Raw genomic sequence first — 24,923 nt, forward strand, 5'->3', positions numbered from 1 at the left:
CTCAAACTTATTGAGGCGCACCTGGGGGACAAAGCAGTCACTGGTCCCAGCCAGCATGGGTTTGTGAAGGGTAGGTCCTGCCTAACTAACCTGATTTCCTTTTATGATAAGATCACCCGTATGGTGGACCAAGGGAAACCAGCTGATGTGATTTTTTTGGACTTCAGCAAGGCTTTTGACACGGTTTCCCATAGGATCCTACTGGACAAAATGTCCAGCATACAGCTAAATAAAAACATCATACGATGGGTGAGCAATTGGCTAACAGGCAGGGCCCAAAGGGTTATGGTAAATGGGGCTGCGTCAGGCTGGCGGGCGGTCACCAGTGGGGTCCCTCAAGGCTCCATTTTAGGGCCGGTACTTTTCAATATTTTTATAAACGATCTGGATGTAGGAATAGAAGGTATTTTGAGCAAGTTTGCTGATGACACCAAACTTGGAGTTGTGGACTCTGTTGAGGGTGGAAAGGCCTTGCAGAGGGATCTGGATAGGTTGGAGAGCTGGGCGATCGCCAACCGCATGAAGTTCAATAAGAGCAAGTGCCGGGTCCTGCACCTGGGACGGGAAAACCCTGGCTGCACGTACAGACTGGGCGATGAGACGCTGGAGAGCAGCCTAGAAGAGAGGGATCTGGGGGTCGTGGTAGACAGCAAGTTGAATATGAGCCAGCAGTGTGCCCTGGCAGCCAGGAGGGCCAACCGTGTCCTGGGGTGCATCAAGCACGGCATCGCTAGTAGGTCAAGGGAGGTGATTGTCCTGCTCTACTCTGCGCTGGTGCGGCCTCACCTCGAGTACTGTGTGCAGTTCTGGGCACCACAGTATAAAAAGGACATGAAACTGTTGGAGAGTGTCCAGAGGAGGGCTACGAAGATGGTGAAAGGCCTGGAGGGGAAGACGTACGAGGAACGGCTGAGGGCACTGGGCCTGTTCAGCCTGGAGAAGAGGAGGCTGAGGGGAGACCTCATCGCAGTCTACAACTTCCTCGTAAGGGGGTGTCGAGAGGCAGGAGACCTTTTCTCCATTAACACCAGTGACAGGACCCGCGGGAACGGGGTTAAGCTGAGGCAGGGGAAATTTAGGCTTGACATCAGGAGGGGGTTCTTCACCGAGAGGGTGGTTGCACACTGGAACAGGCTCCCCAGGGAAGTGGTCACTGCACCGAGCCTGTCTGAATTTAAGAAGAGATTGGACTGTGCACTTAGTCACATGGTCTGAACTTGGGTAGACCTGTGCGGTGTCAAGAGTTGGACTTGATGATCCTTAAGGGTCCCTTCCAACTCAGGATATTCTATGATTCTATGATCTCCTTTTCAAGGTCAAAAGGCACGTCCAGGTCACCAGGGGGCGTAGCAGCAAAAGCCTTCGATGGCTGTAGCAGCAGAGGGGCCCATGGCGTAGCAGTCGGATCAGTAAAGGAGCCCGCAGCTCTCTCACTGTCTGGCAAGCCACACGTTTCTGATTGTGGCCCCACATGGCTCTTCAAGGCCCCAGAGACTGCTCGCCAGGTGCTGAGCAATCCCACCGCAACCTTGTCATTTTTAGTTGTAGAGTCCCACACCTTGACCTCAGTTTGGTCCCATATTTCAGGCTCATAAACTGTCTGATTGTTAATAAGGAGAATAAGCTGTAAGGTTACCAGGACAGTCTTTGTTCCTAAGGACATATGATTCCCCATAATGCGCAGCTGCTTACCAGCAAGGGGCAGTTGTGTGCGCGGCTCCGCTTCTCTCCAGCTCCAGTGTGCCTGTTTCCAGCGCCTTTCAGTACGAGCTTCTCTGAGCAGTTTGAGTTTGGCCGAACCTATCTTCATGAGGCAATCAAAGTGCCTGTTCCCGTCCTGGTCTCTGTTCTGCTAGCCTGCTCCTTTTCATTCCTTCTTTCTGCTTCTTTATTGATGACATAACTTCATCACATCGTGTTGCCTTTCTTTATCTTGAGAACAGACTCCCCTCATATACCCTTCTTTCCACAGCAGTTCTTTTCAAAACAACTTTTCATTGGTCGAATAACTTTGCATATAACAGCAACAGCAAACAACCAGAAACTTCAATGGCTGGAGAACAAGAAACCAAATACTGCATGGAGTCTCCTGAATCACCCTTCTTTGTTCCCTCTAAACTCTTTTATATTCCTGATGGCCTCATCGTTAAGAGTCTAATGTTATCTCATCCACGGGGCTTTCCAACCCCCATGGCCACACTCCCAAATCTCCCCCTTCTTTATTAATATCAACCATTTTCTTGACACGAATTACCACTCCATATATAACAAGCATCAAAGAGTATCTAAAATAGCATTTTATTGCCTGATCAATAAAATGTCCCAAACCAACTAATTGCAGTGGGACTCTGGAACAGACTTGTAGGAGGTGATGCCTGGCTAATGCTGGCCTGCAACTTGTTATGTTTATGAATAGGTTTATGTAAAGACTTGCTATAGATAACAAGGTTTGTACATAAAGCCGTTAGAAGGTGGGCAGAGAGCAGCACAGCTCAGATGTAGCTTATACGAATTTGAAAAATAATATAAGAGAGCAGTTTGTAGTACCTCTTCTTGGTGCATTATAAAAGATAATGGTGCATAATAAGGGGGAAATGATCAGTTTATATGAATTGTGCTTTGTTGTTGATGTTGCAAGCACTCTTGAAGCCCACGGTAAGGTACAAATGTTCATCAGTCTAATCCTATGTTGCTAATTTGTGTGACACTTCATGTTAGGCCATGAAGGATGTCAGACACTGCCTGCCAGCCAAGTTACACTTTATCCATTTGTCATTTTCAGATTCAGTGAGCTGTCCTGTTATCCGTGCTCTCCCTTGTTCTTGATCATATACAGCAAAACAAGTCCTGTGCTGTCAGTTTAGAAGAAAGTTGTTTCTCCTTATCCTTTACCACATCCCTGCAGACAACAGTAGATTGGCATGGTCCACACCAAAGAGCATTTGACACAGGTCTCTTTTCACATGAAGAACTGTGGTGTTACACTCATCCCCTGCTTCAAAACCTAGCAGCATCTAAAGGGAAATAATCTGAACAGGCATAATATAGCAGGCATGCAAATGAGATCCAACCCCTCCACCCGTAGGATTGGCAAAGGGCTCTGTATTTGCAATTCTGAGATTTGTAGCTGTTCTTTTCGTTGTTCACCAGCAGATGTCAGCATGGTTCTAAAACTACAGGCCATAGGACTTTGATTTAAGTACGTTCTCATTTTCAAAGTTATTTTCTAGTAAGGTTATGGTTCCTTTTCCCGTGCTTCTGCACATAAATACTTTATATTATTTGGGAATTTCATTTATGTGATATGTGCTGGCCTTTTTGGATCACAGATAGAGATTTTAAAAGAGTAAGTAGGACATTTTTTGTATAAACATCTCTGGCATCTGTCTTTACTGGTCATTGCCCATGAGCCTACTTTCAGTTCTTAGGAATTTAGTCAAATTCAATTTTAATTAAAATTGTAATTACATTTTCAAATGCAAAATTATTTTAAAACACACAGGCAGATGTTTATATATACTTTCATTTTGCTCTTTCCTTATCTTTAAAAAGTAATCGAGATTGCTGTTCAGCTGTGTGTTTAGACACTAAGGATTTCTATTTCTTTGCATTCTTTTAGACAGTGAGTAGCCCTAATGCGTGCATGTTACTATCATCAGAAAGGATAGGCAATCCCTGTTGATTTTTTCCGTACGAAAATACTACCAATAACTAATTACAGGTGGCAATTGCCTGATAGATTCTGCTACACCTTTACTGAAATTTGTACTGTATTTGTTTTCAATTTGTTTTCTAGTAACTCTAATACATTAAAAAAATAGTAACTTCCTCTAGTCACTGCTTTCTTGGCCTTGTCTTTCTTAACCTGGTTCCATCGGTCTGTATGGATTACATTTTTTCTCCGTATGGCTTTTATCAACAGCCACCTTGGGAAGGTATAAACTATTGGAGGATTTTTGTGATGATGCTTTTAGCTTTTGTTTTATTAAATTAAAAAAAATATATATAAAAAATTATAAAAAAATAAATTTTTATTTAGCTTTTATTTGTCATTTTAAGAGTTGTTACTAATTTTACAACCTCACCTACTTCTTGTCTTCCTCAATTTTCGTTTGACCTACTAAGCTTTGTTTCTTTGACTTTTTTAATGTAACACTATGGTGGTTTTACCCTGCTGGGCAGCTAAATTCCACCACAACTGCTCTTTCACAGAGTTGGGGGGGAGGAGGAAGGTGTTGGAGGGAGTCTTGATGCTGTGCCAGCTCTGCTCAGAAATAGACAAAACATTGGTGCGGTATCAGTGCTGTTCTAGCTACAGTTCATTGCACCTGGATTTATTGCTTTTCCTTACAGCCTTTCTTACACTTAAGTTGATCTTTCCATTTCATGGCTTACTGCTTTAGCCTACCCTATTGGTGGTTTCATGGTGCTTATGCTTTCAAAAGGTATTGAAAACGGTGAAAAAACATGCAGGACATATCTGAGATGTTCAGTCCTGAGAGTTTTTGTCCCCATCTTTAGATTAACACAAATTTGAGCCTATTCTGAAGTGAGCCAGCCTCACAGTTTTGCTCTAAATGTTTTTCATACCCTGTCAGAAACCAAGTGCTTGATCATCTGGCAGGGCAGAGCTTGAGCGTGTTACAGTCCTAGCAGTAACCCAAGCTCTCACTTGTATGCTTAAACCAGCTGTAGTGCCCACTTAGTCTTGCAGGGTAGGTATTGGCTTTCTTTATAAGAATATCACAGAACTTTTAAGTACATTCTGGTTTGCATTTATGCTACACAGTGCAAAAATCATATGTTGTGTTTTTTTTTTGTTGTTGTTTTTTTTGTTTTTTTTTTTTTTTGTTTGTTTCTTGTTAAATAGAGCATTGTCACATGGCTCAGACAATCTTATGGAGAAGAAATAAATCTTCATGTGTATTATATGTCATCAGCTTTCCTAAACACTTCAGATTATGACCTCTAGTTTGTTTTGTTTTGTTTTGTTTTTTGACAGTGTTGACATAAATGTATCATCCTTCCTGTGTCTTGTTGCCTTTATTTTTTTTTTTAGTTATTGTGCCCTTGCAGGTCACTGCTGCCATATGGATACTGGGACATGCCATGGTACTGGTCATTCTACAGGGCCTATGAGGACAACATTCTCCAGGTTTCTTTGGTCACTCTTCTTTGTTTCTGTCCCAGCCTAATGAGAATGCATGTTGTAGGCTCTCCGTGGAGGTAAGGACTTCTGATGCAGATAATGTTTGCCTTTTTTTGTTGCAATTTGGAATGTAGATGAGCAGGAAATAGTTGAGTCGATAATTTCAAGATTGGCTGGATAAATGTCTGGGAGGACCTTTGAGTACCTGCTCCACAATGACATAAGAGGCTTATGATATTCTCCTGTTCTGGGTTCAAAGCTGCTTCTTACAGTCACCTAGCAGAACATGGAATCTCAAAGTTCCAGCTGTGAGTGTTCATCCAGCATGCCAAAGGGCATTGCTCGAGGCATGGAATTAGTGTTCTAAGTTAGCTATTCTGGGACAAAACTGTTATAAAGGCATTTCTGGAGCCCAGTGTCATTTCAGTTCTCCATATAGGCCTTGAACCAGTGACACTGGCTTCATCTAGTTGGAAAGGACTGCATTGGAGCTAGTTGCCCTGTGCTCCCTTTAAAATTAGGAGTGATCCAGTCACTAGATTATATAGGGTGATCCATTTCACCCTAAAGAAAAGTTTTAAAGCAGGGCAGATGGCTTTTTCCATCCAGCTGCATGTTTTTCTCCACTGATAGAAAACAAAGCTCACAGTGACTAGCTCAGTTTTAAACATCTGCATTTTGAAAGGTCACATCTCCCTTCTGCTTTGCAAGTCTCTTAGCTGTCCTCAGAATAGTTTTACCTGCCTGAGATTTTTTTTATCAGAATCTACTCCAGCTCTGCCCCAGACTGCTAATTGTTTAGTCATTAATGTACCTAGTCTCCTTCTTCTCAGTTTCCCAATTAAGTAGGTATTCGCAAAATCAAATCAAATAAAAATCCAATGTTGATGATGAACAGACATCATGGATATAAGTACTTCTGTCTCTTCAGCAAATGCCAGATGTTGGCATTCATCTCCTTGCTCACTTTGTTGATAAACGTGTTAAAAAGCAAGAGCCCACCAATTCCTTACTACATGCATACCTTGCAGCTTACTTCATGCACAGTTACTTGTGCGGACAGCTAGACTGTAAAGCTGAAAGAGGAAAGAGTAGAAACTGCAAGAGTCCCCCCTGATTAGGAACAGCAGCCAAATTGCTAAGAATCGTGTCTCTCTCTCACTTAGGCTGCCTGTGTTCTTAACAAGTGATTTACCTCCAGTGACTGTCCTGTGCCTTTTGTCCTCCCACTCTCAGATACTGCACATTACCCTACGTTTTACCCATGACAGGCTTTGCAGCAACCATTAAGGACTTGCTCCACAGTGACTGAGCACTTGATACGAAGTCTGTTCCCATATTCACCCTTAGAACACCCTCTTAGTCATGTGTCTGCCAGAGGTCTTCCTAAATGGACCCAGCAGTTTTCCTGCCTCCACACCATGTCCCTTTTGCCTGGGTATTCTCTGTTCTGACTGTGATGACTTTTGGACAGAAGATGATGGACTCTTAAGTCTGCATTTAATGAACCCACCACACCTTTCCGTGTAATTTTTGTTCCTTTTTTTGCAGAGAGAAGAAAGCCTAGGACTGGTCATCTGACAGGGTTTACAAATGCTCCAATCCCTACTCCTAATAGTTTCAGCTCTGTAGGGAAAGGAAACTGCCTGGAAGTGAGAAGTGGAAGGGGCAGGACTGAGGACAAAGAATTGAGTCTTTAACTCATTCCAGGCATTGCTGTGGAAAATTTTTGTTTTCATGTTAACAAGGGAAGCAAATGGTAATCAAGATCTTCCTCTTCCCTCTGCATGTAGTTAGAGCCAATTTTTATTTCCTCCACATTCACACATCAGACACACATCTGTCTTCTACAGGTTCCTCTAATTCTCGTTAGACCTCCGTGTTCTCTGTCCCTATTGTACCTTCTACTTTCTCTGTCTAGAAAGAGGGATTTGCCCATAGTTGTTTGCACTGGGTCTAATGAGTACAATTCGTTCCTCTTTCCACTGTCAACTGGTTAATACAATGTTAAGGGAGAAATCGTAAATACATAGAAATTGGGAATTCTGTTGTGTGGTGGTCATTGTGTCCTGTAAACATAGAGTTTATGTTTGCATAACAAGAAGACAGCCATATCTTTTTCTGGCTAAGTGCCAGGAAGTACTCATCCTTTTGTGGGATCAGAGCCCAGGATTTTGGCTTCCAAATCTTGTGATAAGAACAAAAGTGGGTGCTAAGAAGTAAGGGCTTTTTTATTACTGAATTTACTTCAAACTGTAATCCTGGAGGGTAGTCCTCAGGTGGAGTACCAGTTACTGAAACTGAGTGACTATTCATCTGATTTTCCTCTCCCTTACACCATGGTCAGTGTGCCAACATAGCTATATTAGTTTAAAATCCACAGAAGCCATCAGAAAGAGACTATTATTTTCCCAGGCTGTGTTAATGCTTCATTGCATGATTCCTGGCAAACAACCTAAATCACCTAGTATTTGCCTTTAAATGTAGGGTTTATTCAAACCCAGGGAAACAAAGCTGGAATTCAGACTAAGCTAGCAAACAAGCACTAAATTTCTGGGCAATGTTAATCAGCAACTTTCACTCAGAAATCAGATATAAAAAAGCAGTCAAGTCTTACGAGAGATTATGTGAAAAACTCAGAGCTTCCAGGCTTGCCCAGAGGATGGGCAAGGGGAATGCGCTGTCATTCTTGATCCACTTGCAGTTTTTGAGCACCTTGGGGCTTACAACAAATAAATCTGTGTCAAGGATTCCGCTTCTCCAGAACTTCTCTATTTTCCTGTGTTAGCATGCCAAGGATTTGGTTTCAGGGTAGCCAAATCTGAAATGTATGTGAAGGCCATAGAGACCGATGTTGGCACAGGATGCTGCCCAGGAAAGGGCAAAGTCTGCCCCAGAACAACACCTTCTCTTGCCGTAGGCGTAGTGTTCGTCAGCCTTGTGAATTCGGAATGACACGAAGTGGGTGGGACTTGGTCAAACTCTCCTCCTCAAAACTCTTCCTGTCTGCACAGTCACAGAAGCCTCAGCTCAGCAGGAGACGATTTTGCTGAAGAGCTAGTCCAAACTTTCGACCTGAGGGAAGCTAAATATAGCACGTGTCACCCAATAGACTTCAAAGGCTTTGGCAACAAAGGTCAGTACCATTCTCCTCGCTTCATAGATGGGAAAAACAAAGCTGCAGAAGAGGGAAATTATTTCCTTGATATCATGTGGCAGTTTAGAACAGAATACTAGGGCATGAAAATCCTGTGCCCAGACCTGCTCTGCTAGGTCCCATGTGGCTTAAACTGTCAGTTGTGACAGGGAACTGATTGTCTCTATTGTTTCTATCAACCCTCTTCCTCTTCACGTCACCACCTAATGCTCCTTGCTTTTAGTGTCTGAACAGGTAGAAAAAGTGCATCTTTGGAAACTTATGCCACAGCAGGCATGTGTATTTCTATACATACCCAATTGGGAAGAAAATTGGAAACTGCATGTTTGAATTACGCCATGTATTGTGCTGATCAGATCTTTTTATTGTCTGTCACCTTCCATGTAAGCCACCTCTACCAGGCAAGTTCCTAGTAGACTTCTTGGAGTTTCTGTCATTCTCCCTCTCCAAACCAATTGTTAATGGGAATGTATTCATCCTTATTTCCTTGTTCTCCTCTTTGAGAATTTGCAGAATTTGTTAAAACAGTCGCTTCCTTTAGCAGTTTAGCAGTTCTGTATTGCTGAGCCATACTGCAATGAATGTTGCTCTTCTCTCCATCAGATTAGAGTGGCTTGAAGATGAAACCCTCTGCTACCTATGAGCTGTTAGTAGACAGTGTTGGAGAATGGGACTTCACGGGTGGTTTTGTTCCTTGTGAGCTGCTGCTTGTTGGAGAGGATGCCTACCCTGTGCTTCTGAGCGCTGAGAAGCAGGTTCTGATCGCTGTTTCACGGTATGGGAAAGGCAAGATGGTGGTTATTTCCCACGAGGGAATCATGAAGAGCTCCAAGTTTTCCCAGTTCCTCAGAAATGCTGTGGAGTGGCTCAAGCCTTCCCCTGCGGCCCTGGTTGGGTCCCATCATCGGTTGGATTCCCTCTCCCAGCTGCTCCTTGGGGCTGGCATCAAAGTAGAGGCTGGGGTAGCGCTCAGCACCCACCACGGGGTGTACTGTATGGATGCCTATGACAGCACGCAGGCAAAAGACGTGGTTTGCTTTGTAAAGAAAGGTGGAGGCCTGCTCATTGGAGGCCAGGCTTGGCACTGGGGTAGTCTACATGGGAAGGAGAAGGTGCTGTTTGAATTCCCTGGGAACCAGGTGACCAGTGTGGCTGGTGTGTACTTCACAGGAAATCCTGTAGCGAAAGGGATCTTCAAAGTTGCCAAGAAAATTCCAAAGATCCCCTTAACTGTTCCGTGAGTATCTGAATTGTTCTGTCTATTTAAACAAGTTATGCAAATGAGATGTTTACAGAAGATCCTTGAGGTAAGAGATGACGATGTTTGAATGCTGGTTCTTTAATAGCCAGGGTGGGTTGCAGCTGTAGTCTTCAGATGTAAGAGAGAATCTCCTTGCTGTTTGTAATCTGAAAGAATGATGACTTTGCTTCCAGGGGAGTGGGTTAGGACATTCATTCAGGGTCAAGAAATGAGTGCAGCCATGTTGTAGAGCTGTCTCCCTGACCAGCTGTGCCTGTGAGCACCACACAGCAAGCTGGGGAAAGGAGGAGCAACTCCCCGGCTCCTATCCCATCCTTTCCCCCAGGGTGGGTATGTTCAGGCCAACTTTCACACAGTTCAAAACCACACTGGAGATGGAGCACCTCACCAGCACTCTGGGCTGGGCTCTGCCTGACAGCTGCTAAACCTGCTTAACCTGCAAAAATTTCCTTTTTGCAAGTGAAACCGCTGGACTGATGCTGAGCTGAGGAGGCAGGCCTGGTGCCACCTCCCTTCTCCAGAAGACACAGGCTGTTAGCAGGAACCCGCTGTGCTTCAAGTTAGTTTGGGATTCTAGCTTGGCCTTTTGGTCTCAGAGCAGCAGGTTGTGAAACTCTGAGCTGTTGTGTCTTGTATCGCAGAGCAGACAGCAGTGCCCTGGACTTTGCCCCTCTGTCTTCCTCCACCTCCCCTTGCCACTGAGCATACTGGACTGTGCCTAGCACCACTTTCTGCTCAGTTAGGGAAAGTGCCATGGGATCTCAGTGGAGCAGGAGCGGTGCTATGCTTCCTGTGTGTGGCCGTTTCACCTCACTGCAGTGGAAGTTGCAGTGACAGAAATAAAATTCCCAGAAAGTCTTTCATTTACTTCACAGTGTCAGTAAAGTAATAATCAGAAGAGAGGTGCAGTTTCCTGTCCTATGGGTGTGCACAAGGGCAGCATGTTTTATTGTAACTGAGCTGGCTGCAATGGCCATGTAACAACAGATTCTTTTCAGGTGTCAAAGAAAAATTGTGTTTGCCCAAATGGAGAAAATTATGTAATTGCAACCGATTGAACATGTCTTTCTCCACAGTGTCATATAGACGCTATACAGAAATAGCAAAAATACAAGAGCCTTACATGGTAAAAGCTCCACAAAGATACTGTGGAGGATAACTGGTAGGAATTTGTGGGTCTGTCTTTTGGGGTCTATCTATCCTTTCTTCACTTCTCAACAGAACACACAGAGAAATCTTTTGGGCTTGTCCAGTTTATGATACTTAGGGTGGAGTAATTCAAGGAAGTTTCTGCTACAGGAGATAGGCTGATTTCCCCATCATTTGCAGGTTAAATTTGCAAAAGATTTGCTTAAAAAATATGAAAGGTCCTTTGACTTTTGAGATCCCGCATTTGGATTTTCAAGCTGCTCTTCAAAGTAACAGGCCTGGAAACTTTTCTTTCTCTTCATTTGTAAATGAGTGCTGAGATTCTTACAGATTTGGTTGACTGCAAAAACTGAAACTGTAAAAGAAAAAAAAAGATTGGATTTTATTTTATTTTTAAAATGAAAGAAGTGGCAACATGATGTACTAGGGTGAGAGAGGAAGAAGAGGCAGGGACGGACACAGTAGCTGTTTAAGCAGAGGATGCTGGATTGGGAGCTAACTTGAACCTCTCTTGGTTTTGCAGACACCAGGCCAATCTTGGCCTTGATTCTGCTTTTCTCCTGCATGGTGTGTCAGAGCTGGATATGGTGACAGGGGGCACACCCTCCATCTTGCTGGTGCATGGTGTACTCTCCTTCCCGCTCTGCCTGGACAGCTCGCACCGCTGCCTCTTAGCTGCAGCACGCTATGGCCGAGGCCGTGTTGTGGTGGCAACCCATGAGAGTCAGCTCTTCTCACCAAAGATGGCCAAATTCCTGCTCAATGCTGTCCGCTGGCTAGATGCTGGGAGAAAGGGGCTGGTGGGTGTGGATGCCAGCCTGAAGAAACTGTGTGGCCTCTTCAGTGAGGAAGAGGTGAAGTCACAGGTATCAGAGCTGACAGGCAACATGAGCGTATACTGCTGTCCTTCTTACAGTGACAAACAGGTGGAGACGATTCATGCTTTTGTGGCAGAAGGGGGTGGCCTACTGATTGGAGGCCAAGCCTGGTATTGGGCTTCCCAGAACCGCGGCAAAGCTGCAGTGGCAGAATATCCTGGCAACAAAATCCTCAACCGCTTTGGGCTGAGCATCCTGGGGCAGAGTGTCCAGGCAGCAAAGCTCCCAGCCACAGCATTTGGGGAGCACTATCACTTTCGCAAGGCACTCTCTCTTTTCAAGAGCCATGTAGACAAGGCTGAGGATCTCAAAGCTCCCCTGAAAGGCTGGCTGCCAAGGCTGGCACAAGACTGTGCTGCCTTTCTGCGCATCCCTGCCCAGGACTGCCCTGCATATGCCTCACTGCACCGCATCCTGGCCAAAGTGCTTCGCCAAAGTGGGATCCCGCACGTCAGCAGGCACAAGCCTGTCAAGAGCAACTCCAAAGAGGCAGCCCTGCTCTGCATGGCAACTGAGCTGTCATACACCATGACAGACTGTGCAGCCCTAGTGCAGAAATCTGCCACTGGGGTCTGTTCCCTTCCTGTTACCGTGGAAATCGATGGCACTAATCCAGGTGAGTACCATATCTCCCTTCCTCTTGAGGCATGCTGGCGCTGGGATCAGCAAGGCACTTGCCCTCTGTGTGTATGTCTGAACATGAGGACAGATGTCCAGTTGCACTGTGGGCTTGTGGGGATGCTGGCCTCTGTGTGGTGGCAGGCAGGCTCCTTTTATGGCTGGCACTGATTTTAGCGCTCTGAAACATGCCATGGAAGTCTTGCATCCTCATAATTGGTACACAGGCACTTGGAGAAGAGCCAACTAAAGAAGCTCCTGAGGGTACTTGCACAGTGCAGTGGCTTCCTCAAGAAAGCTATAAGTTCCTCAGGAACTCCAGGCTCTGCTCTACCGTTTGTTGTCCCACTAGTGTTCTGACAGAGCCATCTTTGAGACCATCATGTGAAAAGGTGGGAGTTAGGAACAAAAGTTTTATTTTTTTATCTAGGTAATTTCAGTCTGAGTAGTAGCGGTCTCACAACTTCTTGTATCAGCAGAGCTGATGGAGTGAAGTTGTGGTTTTGGGGTGAAAACAAGAGACTGTGAGCAGGATGGGAACTTCATAGGCTGACACCATCACTGAAGCTATGGTATTTGGTAATTACGTCCTGAATCATTTGTCTAACGTTAGGCTTTGTAGCTATATAACTTTGAGATTCCTGGTACTGATATATTTAAACTTTAAGTAATTTCACTGGTAAGGTATTTTTCCATGGACAGATAAATCTTGAATTTTTGAATTTGAATATGATTGAGAGTTGTTGTTTGCAAACTATTCTAATGAGATAAAAAGGACAGTTCTGGAGTGGCAATGTCTTGAGTGCAGAGGAAGTTTCGAGACAAGAGTTGTGGAATAGTTGCTCACTGGTTGTAACACTAATGAGTCAGGGCAAAAGGGGAAAATTGTTAGGGTTGGTTGGATTGAGAGCATTGAATTGAATAGTGGGACTGTTCAGAATTTGTGTAATTCCACATTAAAAAAAAAAAAGAAAAGTGCTGGCAACCCATGATTTGAGATTAAACAATTTCAAAAATGCCATAGGTGTAAGTTCAGCAAAATTGAGATGAATTGGTGAAAAGTTATGATATTATGTCTATTTTACATTTTTCCATGGATTAGGTTTTGCCTGACAAAATTTCTTGGAGGACGGGGAAGGTTGTAAATGAGGAGCTTTAGGATGGTCCGGCTCTTCTGAGGAGTTTTGCTGTTTGGGCTGAAATATTCTTGAGTAAACTTTGTCAGAACTAATGAGTGGATTTTGCCTGATCAGTACAGTAGAGATGGATCAGTTTTGCAGTGTATATCAAAAGTGTCTACTGAAATCTCCGAGGCAGAGGAGGCTTTAATTTCCATGGGAAGGCTGTCTAGAGGCTTGCTAAATTTTAGTGGTGTGGTAGGGTACCCATCTTATGCCTTGGCTAGGACAGCCCTCTAGGCATTCTCATAACTTCAGTCAGCTTAGAAATGGGAATTCGTGTGGGCCCCAGCTTATGCTGACTAGTCAGTTGGGAAAAATATGATGTCACTGTCAGTCTGTTATTTAGGAGATGTTTGATGACCATTACAACTTCAACTACGTCTAATACCATCACAGTATGCACCTTTGAGGGTAAGAGGATCTGAGTGGAGGAGGAGTTGTTTCTTTTTAAATTATTATTTTTTGTTTATTTTTTTACACGTATTAATAAGTACCTTCGTCATTCTTGGAATTTTACGTTTGGGTGGGCTTGCTTGCTAATTGTGTGACGATCTTGTTCATGCCAATACCCTTTCTCTTTAAAGCTGTATTTCCAACAGATTGGATAAAATGTGAGACAATTGTGCATGTGTAGAGACAAGGGCAGAAATTCTTTTACTGCAGCTTGAAATCTCCAGAATCCATAACATCAGGCTGAAGAGTTTCTGACTGTTCAGATCTGTGTTCTCTCACATTTTAGGTAAGACAGCCTGGAGGAGTACAGGACTCTATCTCCCGGAGGGTCACACAGCCGTTATAACATTCCCTTGTCGGCTGGTCGGTGCTGGTCTGCAGGTGAGCCCTTACTAGTTTGGCTACTGCTTACACAATGTCAGCTGGGCACTCGAATATAGGTCTTAGGCCTTGTCAGTCCTTTCCTTCTGCTGCCACCCTGTGGCACTTTCCATGCATTGTCATCATTTTTCACTTTGTTTCCACTCCTTGCATTCCTCGTCTGTGTGCTGGCAGGATAATTGATTGTGGCTGCTGCCTGGAGACTGCTTGCTGTACCTGTTCTGTTGCCGTGCAGAGAGAACTGATCAAGGTGATTCTAGGCCCAAATAAGTACTTGGGTGGGCCCTTCTAATCATGAAACTTAGTTCTGTCTCTTTCCAGAACTCTCCTAATGTACTTCCACAATGCTGCTACTGTTGCTCTCATAGATGTATCCAGATCAGATATAAACCAGTTAACTGGAATCCTGTTCTCATCAAAGAACAAAGCAGACAAAAGCTCACCTGCTTGGGTATGTTTTGCAGTAAGCTTCCTGCAGCTGAAACTCAAGATTAACTCAGGTATTTTTGTATGATCTTGCAGCCACTTTCTGTCTGTTTTACTGTATCAGGGCTGAGGAAGAGGCACAATAAAACAACCCAGGAATGATCACACCTCTCCACCTCATATGTTATAGGATGTGACTTTGATGCTGGTGCAGGGTGAAGAAAAAATAAATACAAGTAAAGTACAGTGAAAAAAAAAAACATTGCAATTCTGTGAACTGCCAATGAAGGATATAGCAGACCCCGGTAAAAATAGGAGCAGAGCCGTGAGACTGTCCGAGATAGAGACAGCACTAAACTTTTTAACTTTTTTTTGTTTTGTTTTGTTTTGTTTTGTTTTGCTGCTTCTGGCCACCACAGGCTGAACACTTGAACAATTCTGAAGTTAGAAAGCTGTTTCTGCACATGTGCCCTGCAGGAACAGCGCTACAGCAGAGGGCTCAGGGTGCTATAGTTCGTTGGCAAAGTTGTACTTGAAGCATTTTACCCAGCTGCTCACAAATCACCTACCCTTCTGTTTGCCAGGTGCAGGTTGGGTGTCATGCGGATGACCTCTCTAATGCTGAAGAGCTGAAACGAGCCCCAGTGGTAATACGTACCTGTGATATTACCTGCCAGAAACAGTCAGTTTCCTGCCTCTGGGGTGGCCTCATTTACATCATAGTACCAGAAAGGAGCGTCCTGGGAAAAGTGCCCATCACTGTAGAAGGGGCAGTCAGAGCTCCTTTCTTCAAGCTTGGTAGGTTTATTTACCTTGGTGCCTTTCTTAGTGCTGCTCATGATGCTGCTATCCCTGTGACTGAAATGAAAGATGCTGCCATGCTTAGGAGCACCTGACTGTGTTTAGTAATGCCTAGACTCAGTTTCCTTGGTTTGTCTTGCTCTGGGATTCCAGGTAGTTCACATATTCACTCTGTGCCTGCTGTCACATGAGGGAGGTGAGGGAGCTGTCACAAAAAGGGCAGGGTTTGTCTAAACCAACATTTCTTAGTGGTTGAAATTGTCATTTCTGGTGAAAACCATGTGTTGATGGGAGTGTTCTGTCACAACAAAGCTTATCTTGCACTCTGTGTGCTTTAGTGTGATAAATCTCTGTGGTGAATTTTCCATGATTTCTGTCATTTTCTCTTTCCTTGTGGTATGCAACATCTTGTTCCTCTATCAAATTAAACAGAAATCAGTGTTGTTAGACGGAGAAAAAACTCCATTGGAGAAGAAGAAGCAAGATCATCAAGTGAGACTGGAGAAGCCTGCTTCTTATTCTCAGAAGGAAAACAGAGATTTGTTCTTGCCATGCTAACTACTTTGGTATATGACAGTTTGCTCCCATCTGTCTCCCATCCATAAGAGCCTAAGGCTTCCCAAGTACAGGGTGAGGATTAACTAATTAACAACCAACCACCTGCAGTTGCACACCTACCACGTACTGTTTTCCAAGAGAATTTCTCAACTGTGATCTGTTTCTTCAACTTGACTTCTGGGAGTGTGCTCAAAAGTTAGAGCTGTGGTTAACTGATTTTCTGTGTTGATGTAGGGGAGACCTGTGAAAACCAGTGGAAGGCCAGTATCCGGCACTACCCTGCTCCCTGGGCAGAACTGGCAGCTGAGAGTCTCATCCTGACGGTACCAGCTGACAGCATCCGCCACTTGGAGAACCCAAAACCACTGCTGACCCTGTGGAATGAGATCATGGTGGCAATAAGCAAATTGGCAGCCATACCAACAAAGTTCCCAAGGCCAGAGAGGATTGTAGCAGATGTCCAGATCTCATGTGGTAGGTGCACTGACAAATGGCATTTCTCAAGTGGCTACAAGGCAAGTGGCCTCTAGTAGCAAGATCTGTTCCTGCGAAGTCACTTCAGTAAAGCCGGACTGGAAACATACGTAAAGGGTCAAATGATTGTGATCCTTGCATAATTGTGAGCTACTCAAACAGTATGAAAATACAGTAAGACAGTACTTATAAAAATTAAATAGACCCGTTCAGATGCCTCTCTGTCTAAACCAGCCTTGTCTCACTCAGCTGTTCTGCTGCCTGGATGTGTTAAGAGGCAGAGCTGGTGACTGCAGGGTTTTTTGTCTCCTTCCTGAATGTACTGCTGAATCAGTACAGCTGGGAGACATTGATCTAATTTCTGTTTTTTTTTTTTTTTTTTTTTTCCTGCCTCAGCCATAGGATTGTTTGCTTACATTCAGTGATAATTGTTATACTCGTGTGTACCTACCTGCTGGAAACAGGCTGTGCAAAGGTTACTGTGGGCAAACCTTAGTTGGAAAAGATGTGCCTGAGGTGATGGCAGTGGAGAAGCAGAAGCAATACTACTGTTAAAGCCCATGAGTTTGTAGTTTTGCAGTTGATACTCCATGACCCCAGCTTTTCAAGTTGTGTGCTGAGTGTATTTGAATGAGTCAAGCTAGATGATAAATTCAGAACCTTGTAATACTATTTTTTCAATTGGTTTTCAAATCACGTTGGTGAAATTCATTATCCCAAAATGAGGCAAGGTCTTGGCACAAACCCTGATGCCCTAATCCTTTGCTAAGGCACATGGGAATAATCTGTTACACATTTTGGGAACGTTAAGTTCAGCTATGCTAAGCAAATGCCAGTTAAAAAGACCATTGGCTGCAAACACAAAATTCCCTCCTGTTTTGGGTGGAATAAATGGTTTCACTCACATTTCTGGACCTGATTTTTTTGCATGCCTATGGCTTTTAATTACACGCATCCCTCTTATTAGAAATTGGGGAGCTCAAGATCTTAAATAGTTTCTGCAGGAAGGGGGTTGTGATTGATGTCCTCTCACTTGAGTACTATACAGGCTTATTGTTCAGTTAAAGCCAGCTGTGTAGGCTCCCTACATGTATGTAGTGAGAATAAGGGCTGTTTATCCACTTCTACGATAGGTGTTTGATTTTGGGGAGATGATTCTTTTATGAAGCTTTGGGAATCTTTAAGAATAAGGACAAGTCAAGGATGAAAACACCAAGGAGACTTGGGAAAAATCCCTTGCAGTACAAAATTCTTGCCTTGCATGACACTGGGAAATTATTTATAGAACAGCTATTCTGTGAGGTTAAGAGCTGACTTCAGCATGACAAGTTTTGCAGCCCTCGAGCATGGCAAGCTGTAACATCCATGTATTTTGTCTACACTGCTAACTTCTGGAGTGCAGACATGCAGGATCCACACTCTACACAGGAAGTCAAACTCTGCCAGGGTGCTGAATCACATTATTGCACGTTTGGGTAGGTGTCAGCTGTGCTTGGTTTGTGAGCATTCGGGGGTATTCTGGGCAAGAGACAGGAAAGAAAGTCTGCCCCAAACCTGAACCTTCCTTCAACCAAAAATCTCATCCTCAGCCCAACTGTGAGTGTACACTTAAATATAAAAAGGCAAAGTAGGTGAAACTGTACTTAACTGATAGTACTGTCTCTATCTCTTCTTTGATACAGTAACGCTTGTACTATTTCCTTATCTCACAAAAAGGAAAAAAAAAGTCACTTATGGTAATCTTAGAATGATAGAATGTTTCAGGTTGGAAGTGACCTCAAAGATTATCTAGTTCCAACCCCCTGCAATAGGCAGGGACGCCACTGCTAGATTAGGTTGCTCAGGACCTCATCTAACCTGGTCTTGAACACCTCAAGGAATGGAGCCTCCACAACCTCTCTGGGAAACCCATTCCAGTGCCTCACCACCCTCTGAGTGAAGAATTTCCTCCTAACCTCTAACCTAAATCTCCTTTCTTTTAGTTTAAAATCATTCCCCCTCATCCTGTCAATATCTGATTGAGCAAAAAGTTGCTCTCCATTTTTCTTTTTAAGTGCCCTTCAAGTACTGAAAGGTTACAATGAGGTAACCTCACTCCGGAGCCTTCTCTTCTCCAGGCAGATCAGCCCCAGCTCTCTCAGCCTTTCTTCACAGGAGAGGTGCTCCAGCCCTCTGATCATCTTTGTGGCCCTCCTCTGGACCCACTCTAACAGATCCACATCCTTCTTGTGCTGGGGGCCCCTCACCTGGATGCAGCACTCCAGGTAGGGCCTCAAAAGGGTAGAGCAGAGGGGGACAATCACCTCCCTTGACCTGCTGGTCACCCCTCTGTTGATGCTGCCCAGGATGCAGTTAGCCTTCTGGGCTGCAAGCACGCACTGACAGTTCACGTTGAGCTTTCCATCCACCAGAACCCATAAGTCCTTCTCTGCAGGGCTGCTCTCAATGAGTTCTTCTCCCAGTCTGTCCTCATGCCTGGGACTGCCCCGGCCCAGGTGCAGCACCTTGTGCTTGAACTCGTTGAACCTCATTAGGTTCACATGATCCCTCTTCTCAAGCTTGTCCAGGTCCCTTTGGATGGCATCCCTTCCTTCTGTTGTATCAACCATACCACTCAGCTTGGTGTCTCTTGTGAACTTGCTGAGGGTGCACTCAATCCCACTGTCTATGTTGCTGATAAAGGTATGGAACAGTACTGGTCCCAGGACAGACCCCTGAGGCCTTCACTTCACCGGCCTTCACTTGGACATAGAGCCATTGAATACAGCTTGTAATGTAATTGTAATACAGCATGGTTTGTGAGATGGAGGAAAGGTGCTGGAGAAATGAAAAAGAAATACAGTTACTTATGTTTAAGAGGCACTGGGGTAAGTACTTATGTTTTTCTTGCAGGCTGGATGCATTCTGGCTACCCCATCATGTGCCACATCGATTCAGTGAAGGAGATGATAGATGTGAAGCACATGAAAACTACTGGTCTTTGGGGTCCTGTCCATGAGCTGGGACACAATCAACAGCAGCAAGCATGGGAGTTTCCACCTCATACCACAGAGGCCACCTGCAATCTCTGGTCTGTCTATGTGCATGAGAAGGTGCTGGGGATTCCCAGGCATCAGGCACATGGGGCACTTAGGTCACAGTGCCGGGAGGAAAGGATAAGAGAGTATCTGAAGAAAGGTGCTCAGCTAAAGGACTGGAACGTATGGACTGCTCTGGAGACATACCTGCAGGTAACTGGGAAAAGCGAGTGTATTAGTCCCTGCACCAAGCCTGTCTGCATTTAAGAAGCGATTGGACTGTGCACTTAGCCACATGGTCTAAACTTTTGGATAGACCTGTGCAGTGCCAGGAGTTGGACTTGATGATCCTTATGGGTCCTTTCCAACTCAGGATATTCTATGATTCAGTAGTTGGTGAACCCTGTGTCAGAAGGATGTCTTCAGCCTGGTGACTCCAGGTGTCATGCCAGTGTTTGCTTACAATCCGGATTCATCATAGGTCCAGAAATCACTTGAGAGATGCACACGTAGATTGTGTAGTGCTAGCATCTCCTGTTACCCTTCCTTTGAAAGACTGGGGCTTAACTGCTCAGGAACAGAACTTAGTACAATATATTAATCTCTCTCCCTAGGAGAGAAACAGGAACTGCTTGTTATATATAACAGTATATACATGTATATATATTATATATATGGTATATATAATTATATAGCATATATTTATGTTTGATTATATCATGTGGAAAAAGGATGATCAAACTTGGATCTTTAGTCCTTTAATCTGCTGCAATTTTCCTGTGGGACATTGAGTTAGCTGGCAAAAAAAAAAAAGTCCATTATGATGACTTAAGCTACTGACTGTTTTGAGGTGAATGTCCCTCAGCCCCCTTGTCTGGGAGCTCTCACATCTTCTATGAATAACAAAATATTTATTGAAGGAGTAGTGATCCTGATTTTACCACGTTCCAGAGTGGAAAATCAGTGAGCCTAAATCATCAAGCTAAAGATATTGCCTAGTCCATAGCGAGTCTCAGCACCAGGGGTTTCCATGGTCATAGGGGATTATGAGAGGTAGATAATCTGTCTGCCTGTACTTCCTAATGTAGAAATGCTGTCTGCTCCTGCTTAGCTGTTCCAGCATGATGGTGGATTTGTAGAACATGTTTTAGTGTCAAACTATTTAGTATCAGGAAGTGAGATGCAAGTCATGGCTTGGTAAAGAACTAAAGATATTCAGTAGATATTCTGTATCCTGTCATGCTGTTTCAAGTCAGCTCTTCATATTAACCTCATCTTGAGCAACAACATAGGTTTCCTCTCCCTCTTTACTTTAAATTTGTTGCTCATACAAGACTATTTTTTTTTATTTTTTTTTTAAATCTGAAACTCCTGTGTTCTTATTCCTAGCCAAAACTCATGCTCAGCTCACAATCTCTCCTTCTTGTTTTCTGATCATGCCTTGTTCTCCTGTCTTCCTTCTGTCCAGGTTATCTGTCAGCATCCTCTTTGATACTCCTTTTGCTGCACAAGAATCTTTCTTCCACACAAACCAACAACTTGTATAGATGATTGCTGACATTTCTAGCTCCTCCCAACGCATCTTTCATCTCTGTTTGTGCTTGCAAGCCAGTGTAATGGGAAGGTGTATTTTTCTGTACTCTAAGTTGTGCTCTGAAGCCTGAAAGCTGGATACCTTCTTCTAACTTTACATTAAATCCAAAAGACACTAGAGAAACAAGGGGTGGGAGGGTCACTCTACTGTTTGTAACACAGGAATAATGTCAATGAAATGAAAAGTTCACTGTTTTATACTGTTCTTCTCCCGCAGCTGCAGGAAGGGTTTGGCTGGGACCCCTTCACTCACCTCTTCTCTGACTACCAGAAAATGTCCTCTATCCCAAAAGACAACCCTTCTAAGATGAATTTGTGGGCGCAGAAGTTTTCTCAGCAGGTGAATAGGAATCTGGCTCCTTTTTTTACAGCCTGGGGATGGCCTATCAAGAAAGAGCTGTCTGAGGAACTCTCCTCTTTACCCACCTGGGAACAGGACCCAATGAAGTCCTACAGATCATGAAAGAAAAACATCTGAACTTTGATTCTCAGATAAGGTACAGCCTATGTTTTAGGCCTTGTGTGCTGCATGATTGCTCATTGGGCACTTGATGTTACATTAATTTCTTTAGCTTGCTAGTTTAGAGTGGAGGTTAACCCCCAACAGGTGTTCAGCAGAAACTTGTATGTTGCTCAGCACCCATCTAAACCACCTTCTGAAGGCTTGAATAATAAATAAGCTTTGTTCTAGGTTCTTCACCTCAGGAGGAATGTAATTCTGAGTAGATGTAGTTCCTGCAGAACCTTTATCTGATGAAATGGAAGTTTTCAGGATGGAGCAATCACTGGAGTGGTCTCAAGCACAATACCAATAGAATAAGGGTCTCTAAAGCAAATAGTATCCTCCACAATGTTGTATTCTTCCGCTGTAATCTCAGTAATACGAGATGTTCACTATGGACATGAGTACCTATAAAATTCTTCATCTTTAATCTCCCTAACTATGCAGAAGGTCCATGCCTACTATCATGAAAATGACCTTATAATGCTTATATACAGCTTATATAACAGCTGATACTAAAATGTTGTAATTTCTTCCTGCTTTATATTGTGTGACCCAATGTCCAGCTTTGTGCAAATAAGTCAATGCTGAGTGGTAGCCATCACTCTTACTGTAGTCTGTGAGCAAGATACAAGCCATGAAATATATCAGCATAGAAACAAAGAAGAGGTGACTTGCTTATAGTTAATAGCGATCCAACTCCTGGACTCATCAGAAATTAAAAACCAGGCGATGACATGACAGCATGAAGGAGCAATCAGGAGCAGGACAGCAGCACAGCCAGCATTTTCGGAGGACCAACAGACATTAATGTTTCCCTCACCTCATTCATGATTGCTTGACTAGCACAACACACTGGTGACTACACAGTGCTGACAAGTGTTTTAATGCTTCGTCTAGTAGCATACTGGTCTGGACACCCTTCTTGTGTATCAGCAATAAATAAGACAATTCTGGATTTTCAAACTGTGTGTGGTCCTACTTTCAAGTGTGCAGTTTAAAAAAAAAAAGCCTAATAAGAAGTGATCCAAAAATTTGTTACAGCAGTTTTTCATTTTTGTTCTGTCTCAGATGTAGTTCTGGCTTTTCTGTGATTCATTGGCCTAATATTTACTTTGTCTTTCAAACTTTCTGTTCTTATTCACTATCAGTGTAAGTTGTTCTTCCAATAAAGTATATGCAGAGGCTAATGATAGCTTAGACAGTGGTTCAGTACTAGTTTAGTATTGAACTAGAGTAGAGTACTAGAGTGCTTTAGACTAAAAGGAAGGCTTTCATAGTGGAAAGGTTTAGATTTGACCCTGTCTACGGAAACAGATTTCACCCCTACTGAGTTTATGAGCAAAAGCTGAGTTCATGTACATTTAAAAAAATGCTGAAAATATTATTGGTTCTGTTACCTGAGTACGGCAGGATTTGTTTTTTGTTTTGTTGTTGTTATTGTTGTTTGTTTTTACGTGAAAGACACAACAAAATGGATCTTAAAGTGTTTAAGAGAAAAAAGGCTAAAGAAAAAGGTGATAGGCTGGATTCTGAGCTAGAATGGACTAGTCCAACCACAGGGATTCCAATGGAAAAGTTACAATTTACACCAGCTCTAAATGCAGCCTGAAATATTTAGGCATACATGTATGTAGTACACAAACTCAACATTAGACTAACTCAATTTAATGTCACCCTTAGAATGGTATCTGTTCTTCTTTAGTGTAATACCACCACCACTACAAAAACAAACACACAGAAAAAAAAAAAAACCAACAACTACATGGACAGATCATAGAAAAGTTTTGACACATTTATGAACTGATTTCTGCACTTGCTTTTCCACTAGTTATGGTGCATACTGGAGCAGCCTGTCAAAGCAGAAAGGCCAAACTGAGACCGCAGCAATAGAAAAAAGGGGGAGCACAGAGACAGTCTGCAAAATAACATATGGAACATTTAATCATTTCTGTAAAAATGTAATTCAAGCAGCAGTCACAGAGAAATTTAGCATGAAGTCTGGGAAAAACCTATAACACAGCTGAGACCAACCTGAGCAGTAGCTGAAATAGAGAGGAAAAAAATAAAGTAAAATAGATTTGGAGACCATAAGAGCCTTAGCAAAAAAATAAACCAGGAAACATGCTCTAATCAACCCTGAGAATGAATGGGTTAACTGGTGATGTTTTCATAGCGCATACATATTTTCTGGCTTCATTTATACAGTAAGCTTTCTTTAGCAGAAAGTCCCTTGCCATTGCTATACACTGACTTCATCTAGTAGGGAGCAGGAAGCTGAACAAAGATCTGACAAACTTTCCTTTTATTATCAGTACTAGGGTGTAAAAATGTAAAAAAGATGAAAATATGTAATATGAATTTGTTGCTACTAAAGCTGAACTGAAGTTTGATCTCCATAGCAGAGCAGTTGCATAGTAGGGGTCCAGGGAATTCTCAGAAAATAAGAATGGGATTTAAAAGGAAAAAAAAAAAAGGAAAAAAAAAAAAAAGCTGATTGACTTAATACTTTGCCAAAGACTACACAAGAAAGAAGAGAAGCCTTTTTTTGGATGGAGAGAGTTTGGACAGTCAGATGTAACTCTGGAGTGTGAAAGCTGTGTGGGTGAACCAAAGTTTGAAAGGGACACAATGTTCCCTAAAGAAAACTCTTCTGGGATACAGAAGCAGTTCTTTTCTTTGAAGAAATGATGTTCATTTTGCACCCTAAAGCAAATATTTCTGGTTGGTTTAGAATTAGAATAGTTCAGTTGAAAAGTGGTCACTGGTTGCACCAGCGCTAGATATGGCAGGAGAATCACCTCTTTTGACTGTCTTGCTATGCCGTGTTTAATGCACCCCAGTTAGTTTGCCATCTTGGCTGCCAGGGCACGCTGCTGATTCGTGTTGAGCCTGCTATCAGTCGGCACCCCCAGATCCTAGGGCTGCTCCCCAGCCACTCATATCCCCTTCTATACCTGTGTCTGGTATTACTCTGTTCCAAGTACAGAACCTGACATTTTCACTTGTTGAATTCCGTGCCACTGATGATTGCCCATTCTTTCAGTCTACCTAGAACCTTTTGCGAGGTCTCTCATCCCTTGAGTCAACAGCACCTCCCAGTTTAGTATCATTAGCAAACTTGCTGAGGATGCACTCCACTCCTGCATACAGGTAGTTGATAAAAATCTTGAAGAGAACTGGCCCTAGAATCGAGCCAGCCTGATGCAGTCCCATTCAGTACGATTGTCTGTGTGCTACCATTCAGCCAGTTCATCACCCAGCATAGTGTGTACCTATTCATCTCACAGGTTGTCCAGAAGGATGCAGTGAGGGACAGTACCAA

General features: G+C 43.4%; 1 protein-coding gene across 1 annotated transcript; it reads left to right on the forward strand.

The window, feature by feature from the left end:
- Nucleotides 1–8,872: 8,872 nt before the first annotated feature.
- On the forward strand, nt 8,873–22,564 carry LOC137865576 (TRPM8 channel-associated factor 2-like). The gene is given in 7 exon segments (XM_068700735.1): nt 8,873–9,543; nt 11,240–12,210; nt 14,133–14,227; nt 15,238–15,451; nt 16,247–16,486; nt 19,379–19,716; nt 21,314–22,564. Coding segments are annotated over 7 exon segments (2,760 nt in total). The 5' UTR covers nt 8,873–8,887; the 3' UTR covers nt 21,560–22,564.
- The last annotated feature ends 2,359 nt before the right edge of the window (nt 22,565–24,923 follow it).

Source organism: Anas acuta, chromosome 1 (assembly GCF_963932015.1).
Source record: "Anas acuta chromosome 1, bAnaAcu1.1, whole genome shotgun sequence".
In the NCBI taxonomy this organism is placed as follows: Eukaryota; Metazoa; Chordata; class Aves; order Anseriformes; family Anatidae; genus Anas; species Anas acuta.